The 9,240-nt window shown below is 38.6% G+C and overlaps 1 protein-coding gene across 1 annotated transcript; it reads left to right on the forward strand.

Moving 5' to 3' along the window:
• The first annotated feature begins 514 nt into the window (after positions 1–514).
• Positions 515–7,234, forward strand: LOC137278503 (uncharacterized). Its single transcript, XM_067810864.1, has 7 exons — positions 515–599; positions 1,283–1,618; positions 2,938–2,979; positions 3,686–3,832; positions 4,689–4,722; positions 5,402–5,457; positions 6,560–7,234. Exons 1-7 carry the CDS (start codon positions 545–547, stop codon positions 6,661–6,663), a joined length of 774 nt encoding a protein of 257 aa, XP_067666965.1. The 5' UTR covers positions 515–544; the 3' UTR covers positions 6,664–7,234.
• Positions 7,235–9,240: the final 2,006 nt, after the last annotated feature.

Raw genomic sequence — 9,240 nt, forward strand, 5'->3', positions numbered from 1 at the left:
CAACTTAATCCTATGATCAGTTACAGCCCGTGAGGATGAGTTCATAATCCATGCTTGTCGCTAGAGGCGACTAACGGGTTCGGGGTAACACTCTCTAACGCTGTTGACAAATGTCATCGTGTGTCAATTGCTAAGATCGATGCTCGTGTTGTTGATCACTGGATTGTCTGGTCCAAATTCGATTATTCATAACGCCTGTGCATAGTTATATAGCTGGAACATTGCTGATTGCGGTGGAAAACTATTCTCAGTTACATAGCATACTACACCAGGACAATATATATAATCATACACCACTATGTAGATTTGCTTTGTCAAGGATATGATGAGTGAGTGAGTATGTATTTACCTCGCTTGTTGCAGTATTCCAGCAATATACCTGCGGGGGACACTAGAAATGTGTACGTGTAAATACGGATCTCAAACTGTCAGAAGCTATTTTAATCGTAAGAAAGAATCGGAAGTGTTGAATCATAGCAGGATGCAAATTCATGTCTGACAGTGCTCTTTATACGGTGTATACTTACATCACACCGACTATGCAATGGAGTTGAGGATTCTATTATTTATGACAACGATTTCTTTCGCCACTGGCCAGGGTGAGTAGACCACACCACGGAGCTAAAAACACATCTTTATCCACATCGTACCTTATTTGTGAAGTAAATAATACAACAGACTGTTTTAAAGATGTATTAGTACAATGAGACAGCAGAGAGTTATTCATACATGGCGCATAACTAGGTGGTGCAGTCATAACTAGGAAACAGTGTGAAACAATGGCAAGTGTAGTTGGATGTACTTAGTAGAGTCCTTGTATTTGTCTTATGCTGATGTTTTTTGTTTTGGTTTGGTTTGGGTTTTTGTATGTACATGTATATTCTTCAAAAATGTAGGAGAACTGCACTTTCAATGTACGATTGTCGAAACTTGGAGATGTATGGGACTGAATCAATGTTGATGTCACCTGCACCTTATGCTTCTCGCAAGAGGCCATTAAGGAGATCGGGTTGTCAAGGTCTCTGACTTGGTTGTCATCATAAACAGATTTCGTAGATCGACGCTCATGTGTTCGTCACAAGATTGTCTGGTCCATACCCGATCATTTATATGTAGATGTCAGACAGATGGAAAATGGCTGAGTGAGGCGTAAAACAACAAAGAAACAAGCAAACAAATAATGAACCAAATACCAGAAACTCACTCCTCTGTTAGAAACATATTCTATCAGACTTCGTTGTTTTCTTTTAAACGTGAGTGTGTTTACGTCGATGTTTTTCAGTGACTATGGCGATTTCAAAGAGGAAAATAACTGTCGGATCTCTAGTAGAGCTCGTGTGTGAGCAGCCTGGACAAGGATGGAGCTGTGACTGGCATCGTGACGGTGTACCAGTCCTCACTGTGAGGAAGACAAGTCAAACCCCATGTGGAGTGGACTGGTACATAGATTATCCGGCGAATACGGAAGTGATTTGTCAACCATACACAGGACGTTTCCTGCTGAGGTTCCAAAAGTCTACGATTGAACTGAACGGCACAATATGGGATTGCAAGATTGATAGTTCAGTTGCTAGCAACACTGTAACGATTTCATTGACAAAGGAAGGGGAGAAGCAAGGTAGTTCAAACAATGTCTTCAATAATAGTTGCATTACATTTTTTATTCAATTTAGTTGGATTTAAGGACCAATGTTTAGAAAAAGTTTTAAGTGAGAGACAACGTACATAGAAAAGGAACACATACATATTCAGTTACTTTAATTTATGTGCTGTGAATAGTAGACAAAGTGCAAGAACGTGGAATCACAATGAAATGTAGTCCTGCATTAAAATTAGATAAAGTAACAACGGTGACAGTGCTTGTGAGATTATATTCCATTTTTTATTATATGAATCCATATTAATGTTGCCATTTTATCTGAAAAACTTCAGTTAGAACTTACTTGGTTGAGACCACATCCGATGCTTTTGAATGTCAAGGCATTTTTGATGGAAGAAAAACAATGAAGTACATGGAAGTAGAAATAACCCTTTGTTCTTTTCCAGGCTCCTTTGCACACTTTGCATTGCAATGGGAGTGAAATTCTGGAAACAAATAAAGGAAAACTTTGGTGTTTATCCTAATTAATTTCCATGAGCACATATGTGTCTGTGTATATGTGTGATATATGTGTGTATGGAATTTATTCATGCATGCATAATTATTCCTCTTAGACGTTTCATCAAGGTCTATTTTTGTGGCACCAGGTACAAGGACTGCTGAACCTGTTATTACACACAATCACATTGTCAACATGACCATTGCCTGTCTCCTCTTAATAACTGCGGCTGGTGATATAATTAGAAAATACCTAATGATGGTAACCGGTGTTATCATATTGAGAATGGGAAACAATGAGTTGAATTCAGTTTAAATTTAAATGAATTAAATTAGGGAAGCAACAAATACACAGCATGGGTTTTTAAAAATCTGTATTTGAGTCTATATCAAACAGTCGTAACTGAGATCCTTTGATCGCCATCCACCCGATAGAGTAGGACGTCATCACTGTTTGGTGAGATGTCGCATGGCCATGATATATAGCCGAGATCGTACAATGGGCTCTGCTTTTAACTCAAATGTTTTATCATATGGATATGGAAAGTGTTTTCTTGACCTTTATTCCCGCCGTGGAATGCAATGGACAAATGTGGCCAACATCGATAAGTTTGGAGGATAACTCATCATAGGAGCCACAAACTAAAACAGACTCAGCAGCAAGTAACATTTATTCCAAAGCTTGGAGCTTCTAGGCACTCTAACCACTCAAGACATGACAAAGATACTAGTTAAAGGTAGATCTAAAACAAGTTAAAATTGTAAAAAAAATAGTGTTAAAGAAAAAGGCACATGCTATTATATTATTATTTGAGTCAATTTTTCATATTGTATTTCAGAACAAACGACGACACAGGCAGTCGGTTCTGAAATAACAGAAGGTGAGTTATATTTCCTCTTGACTAAAAAGGACTACATTTATGGTATCTATATCACATGTATGATTCCAGGTTAGACATACCAAGCTACCCGTGAAGATCCGGGTTTGGCCTTCAGTAATCCATGCTGGTCATTAAAGGCAACTAATGGGATCGTATGGTCAGGCTCACTACATGTCATCTCACCCCAGTCACGTAGACGGATGCCCATGCTGTTGATCACTGGATTGTCTGGCCCAGACTCAAATATTTACAGATCTGGTATAATGGTGTGAATAACGCTGTGTGCCTAGAAAACCAAAACCAAGCAGCCGATACTGGTTGTAATAAACGAATGAGTGAGATAAGCTTTACGCCGCACTCAGCAATATTCCTGTTATAATTATGGTCTGTAAATAATCAAGTCTGGAACAGACAATCCAGTGATCAACAGCATGAGCATCGATCTGCGCAATTGGTTACTGAGGACATGTGTCAACCAAGTCAGTGAGACAGTCCACTGCTTGTAAGAGGTGACCTGTTGTGAATCGTTGCTCCTGATATAAATCACTCTTTAATCCGGTCTAGACCTGATTACAATTTAAACTGTAAGACTAATCCATAGTAAGTACTCAGTAATATTCACAAGAAACACGTTTTATACATCAAATCAAGCTGTCATCTTATTTTCGAATTCCCTTTCCATATTTTCCATGTATACATCCCGCAGAGCTGTCAGATTTGGGTATACAAAGCCCCAGTAAGTCGTACCTTGGTGCTGGAATTGCCATAGGTGTGAGTATCGTGCTGGTCGTAGACGCTATCTTTCTGACTCTGGCCTTTATCTACAAGGAGAAACTGATAGTCAAGATAACAGGTACGTCAGTGAGTGCGTGAGTGAGTGAGGTTTCAGGCAGTTATGGTGATACTACAGTTATATCACGTCGGGGGACACCAGAACAATGCTACACCAACTGTACCCTTGTGAGGAATCGTGTCTTTGGCGTTTAAATGTTTTAACCACTAGACTACCCTGACCTAGATAGCATTATCAAATCTGTTTTGAGGGAAAATCAGGGTTCCAGTATTTTGTGTAGAATTATAACTATGGTATTTAGCGTATTTAGATATCTCGCCTCTCATTAAAATCATACGGGTTTGGTGGTGTCTTTTCTCGAACACCTGCTGTCATCACATGTTCAGTGATCCATACGTATTAAAAGTTTCACCTTTATACCAAACGGAATTCTTTTACGGAAAAACGTGGGCCTTGATTTTCGAAGTTCTCTTAACACTAAGATAGTTGTAAGGATAATGTTAATGTATGACACTTACGACTATCTTAGCGCCTAGAGAGCTTCGAATATCTAGGCCCTGGATATTTGTTTGTACTTAGACTATATATTTATATGGTGCGCTCTGAGGGCAATCTCAGAATGAAACTAGACCATTTCACCACAGTAGATTGCATCGTTTTAGGTGAGTTGGTCACACATGGGGTACGCTGTGTGGATACTTCAACCTTTCTTGCGTTTGAGCAGACATTAAACAGTAACATTTTAACAGAGAGTGGTTCAATGTATCGTATGTTATATATGGGATTACTGAGAAAATTTCAAATCAACAAATGCTGGCATCTGTACTTTACTGAGCACGTGCAATCCCAAATATGTTACAATGGGATACTGCTCATTTAAGGAAATATAACGTTTATGTTTTTCGTTTTCCTACAGGGAAAAAGGAAACCAGCGATACAGAAATGAGCAGGTACAAGCCCTAATTAAATTGATTATTCAAACAATGATTGCAAGCACAAAACATTTTATACATGTAGTTTACACGAAAAAGGTGCATGCTTATGCATACCATCGAAAGTGTATATAAGCTGCATGCCTGATAGCCATGTAAACCTTATACCTTTTAGTAACTAGATATTCTGCGTTGTGTTTGTAGAAGTCAACTTCGGTTGTAAACGGTTGTGGAGGTTCTGTTGTGGAGGTGTCTGTTGGGATTTTCATAACTGTTAGACATTCTTCTTTCTTATGAAATATGTTTAAGTTGGACCATCAAATATGTGTAGCATTTTAATGCTTTACAATTCATTCCCACAGCCAATTACAGTTTTAATTCTCAAAAACGTTCCAAAGTAGACACCTGTATTACCTCCATCCAAATTACGATCAATTTCCATGGTGTTTAGTCACGTTCTTCTTCCTCGAACTTTTGTCGCCTTCTGCTTCTCCAAATAAAATATTCTAGTGAGTTATTGTGTGTAACCTTTCTCAGAATCCCCTATGTTTTTCAGACGGATTGTATCTGTGCATCATGTGATCTAACCACAACAATCCACTCCCCAATCCAAATCCCGATCTGTTGCAGTTGTCATCCAGCTCGTTATTCGTGTATCTACTAGAAGTGTTATAACATGTTATATTTTTCTCTTTAGAATATCTATTTCATCTCCTGTCGCCACTACAACCAGAAACCAGGTCCAACCACAAGGTCAGCGTGTCGTGTATAATTCATTACAAACACAAACTTGTGCCTAACAAAAATATCATAGAGGTTGCGAATGTAAGATTCTCTTTCTCAGTTACCGAGGAAAAGATTTTTCTATGACAGGATCTTGTAAAACTGGTATAAATAGGATCAGCCATTAATTACAAAGAAACAAGTTCATATTCCTTCTGTCATGCGATGGACGAATGCGAAATGCATGAATGATACCAGAATAGGTAAAATGTCGATTTACGACCTTCAACAGCATGTTCTCCAGGCAAAATAGTTATTTCACAAGAGCGAGAGAGAGAGACAGAGAAATAGAAATGGAGAAAGAGAGATAGAGAGAAAAACATTATTTCCACAAAGATGTCTATTAAGGTAAATTTCTAGGGATATTCAGGGATTTGTAACATCTCCTGTCGCCACTACAACCAGAAACCAGGTCCAACCACAAGGTCAGCGCGTATTATTGTAATTCATTACAAACACAAAACTTGTGCCAGCAAAAAATTATCATAGAAATTGAGAATGTAATATTCTCTTTCTGAGTTACCGAGGAAAACGTCTTTCTATGACAGGACTTTGTAAAAATTTTATAAAAAGGATCAGCCATTAATTACAAAGAAACAAGTTCATATGCCTTCTTCCATGCCATGGACGTATCCGAAATGCATGAATGGTACCAGAATGGATAAAATGTCGATATACGACCTTCAAGAGCATGTTCTTGAGTCGGAATAATCATTTCACCAAAGAAAGAGAGAGAGAGAGAGAGAGAGAGAGATACTAGAGAGGGAGAAGTATTAATTCCACAAGGATGTCAGTTAGGTTCTACATCTGGGCATATATAGGGATTTTGAATGGAGAACTAGTACGCACTTGGAATAAGACATTGGCAAAGGCGATCATGACACTTACAGTTGTATAAAACATGAACTTCAGCTTTGACAGCTTTTGAGAGAGAGAGAGAGAGAAAGAAAGAAACAGAGAGAGAGAAAAAAAACATAATTAGGCATATATGTTACCCTAAAGTTCTCACACTTTTTCCTGGTGTGCATTTGCTGTTAATTACTATCTGTATTTATCAATGCGTCTCTTTCAGGAGCGCAAACACCAACATCCAGCAATGAGTATGAATCACTGCAGAGAGACAATGCTGATGTCCATAACACATATGAGAAGATGCACACATATCAGAACTTGTGAGCATGTGGAAGATTTGCCATGTGTCTTCTGGTCCCCATCCGAACGGAACACTGCGTGTTGGTTTTCATATTAAATACCATGTGGAGATGCAATTGACTTCATGAGCGCACCACATTCTGGAAGTGCACGTTTTGTATACATTTTACCAAAGCCATGTAGCACCATCACTTTGAAAGATCGTGATCAATTGTCAGCACAAAATTATTGTTAGTGTTGGTTGTGGTGGAAATCAAACAAGCCAGGTAAATAGATATCATGACCATTAAATACATATGTATAGTAAAATTAGTACCTTTAAGAATAATTTTATAATCACGGTTATGATCTGCAAACTACCATATATGGCAACAAGATTCTAAGCCTCCATATTGAAATGGGTCTGTTTACCATTTTATATCTCAACACAAACGACTTGAAAATATTTCAGCAAGTTTCATAAGATTAATGACAGCAAACTGTACTAGTCTGGAACTCTTGTATATTTGTATGTTTACATATTTCCATTGTAGCACTCATCACATTGTTAACTGCATCTTTGTTTCCTTTATTTATAAATATGTATACAAAATGAGTCATCAACTACTTTCGTTTATTTGTAACCATCACGATTTTGTAATGTTATGCTGCACGGGCGGTGTTTAAATAAGCATAAAAGGATTTTTTACCAACCCCGACATAAATATGTGTAACCCAGTATAATGACCAAGTGATGAAAACATCAACTAACAAGGAAGTCCAACAGGCATGTAGCACACGGGAAGTCCAACAGACATGTGACACACGTAAGAGCATCCCGTCACTGATATTCACAATGGGTTTCCTTAACTCTCCATGCGATTACGAACAACAGCAGTTCAACTCACCCCTGGATGGTAACATGAATTTTGCCTTTGGCGTAAAACCAACACATGACTGACTACAAATGAAGCATCTCGTTTTCATAAGTCATGTGTAAATATATGAGCAGTGCATTTGAAGAAATAATAAAATTCTCTAGTTGCTCCGAACTACAATCTGGTCTGAGCATAAGGTGTATAGTTATTTCTAACAATTTAGATGTTAATCCCTGCTGATTACACGCTGAAACAGTTGTCAATAGTTAAATGAATGGGTTATTGAACATCCATGACGAGATGTGGTGCGTTCGTGGAAAGTATAAACCTCTCCTGCCTCAGCAGTAGCACCCTCTCGCACAAACTATCTGTTTGCGTTTTGCTTAACGCAACAACAGTTCATTTTCCAACAATAAAAGGTAAACGAAGGCTAACAAATCCAAATGTCCGTCATTACCTTCAATATTTTAAAAAAACTTTAATCATTAATCTCATTGTACGTTTTACTCATTTTTGTGATTCAAAAGAATTTTAAAACTTTAAAACTGACAATAGCTGACTTAGCTATATATTAGTTAATACGTTGTTTCGTCACTGTCCCATTCGCCTGTCAGGTATTGGCGGTACAGTGTTTAATTCAATAAGGCTGCCAAAACAAACATTGTGTAGAGATAATGTCGACATTTTAAAGGAATGCGTTTGCAAGATCACCGATTCAGCTAGCGTGCAGGAAGCTGGCCAAGTAATGTGATGACGTATCAGTCCTCATCATGATAACGTCGCTTAAAACGACAGTATACTACGGTTATAACGAATTGAAAATGTTGAGTGAGTGACTTTAGTTTCACACCACTTTTAGCAATATTAAACATAACTTGCTTAAGAGTTTATGCAATAATACATTCCTCTCTTATGGCTAGCTCAGGTTGTCTAAACAGTATGCACAGTCAAGTGCTAAGCCTAATGCTCGTCTCGAGCACTTGTTTACTCTGCCTTACCACGGTTTGGCCTTACCCCAGTCACTAAGGTACGGCAAGCACGATACACGATTTGGCCCCAAAAAGTGTAAGCACCCGGCGTGCTAAGGGTAACCCTAGATCTCATCAGGCATGTTACCACTTAGCCCTAGGGTGTTCTTTGGCAATCAGCCCCCTACTTTTCCCAATACGGTTTGTAAAATAAATATTGTATTACACTCTCTGTTATGTCATTATTGGCATAAATACATCAATATCGCTACGGGGGACACGTTAGTCGTTCGTCCTACGCACATCGATTTAAAATACAGCCAGAAACCGGACCGGATAATTGTCCATCGACATGAACACAGTTTACTGTACCTTCAACTAAACTGGTCACCAAGGTCACATGACCAGGTCCTAGAGGACGCTTCCTGCTGGGATTTCTAGAGATTACACTGGCATGTTGTCGGCACATAGAAAGATCTCTTGGGCATTTACTGATGGGATTGTAGTTCTCAGGTCACGAAACAGTTGAACTAAACCACCATCCTCGGTGTTTGGCAGCTTGACTCCTCAGAGTTTCTAGGACTTCAGTCCTGCCCCACAACAAAGCACACAACACATCTAGCTTTACCTTAAGCAACTCAAAAGTGCCCAGCTGAAAGCAGGTACCCGATGAAATAAGTAATATGTAACCACTAACCGTCTAGCTCCCAACACTCAGACTGGGTTAAACGGGGTAATAAATAAATTTTGGGAGCTTCGAGCATGCATTGTGCATG

Source organism: Haliotis asinina, chromosome 1, assembly GCF_037392515.1.
Source record: "Haliotis asinina isolate JCU_RB_2024 chromosome 1, JCU_Hal_asi_v2, whole genome shotgun sequence".
In the NCBI taxonomy this organism is placed as follows: Eukaryota; Metazoa; Mollusca; class Gastropoda; order Lepetellida; family Haliotidae; genus Haliotis; species Haliotis asinina.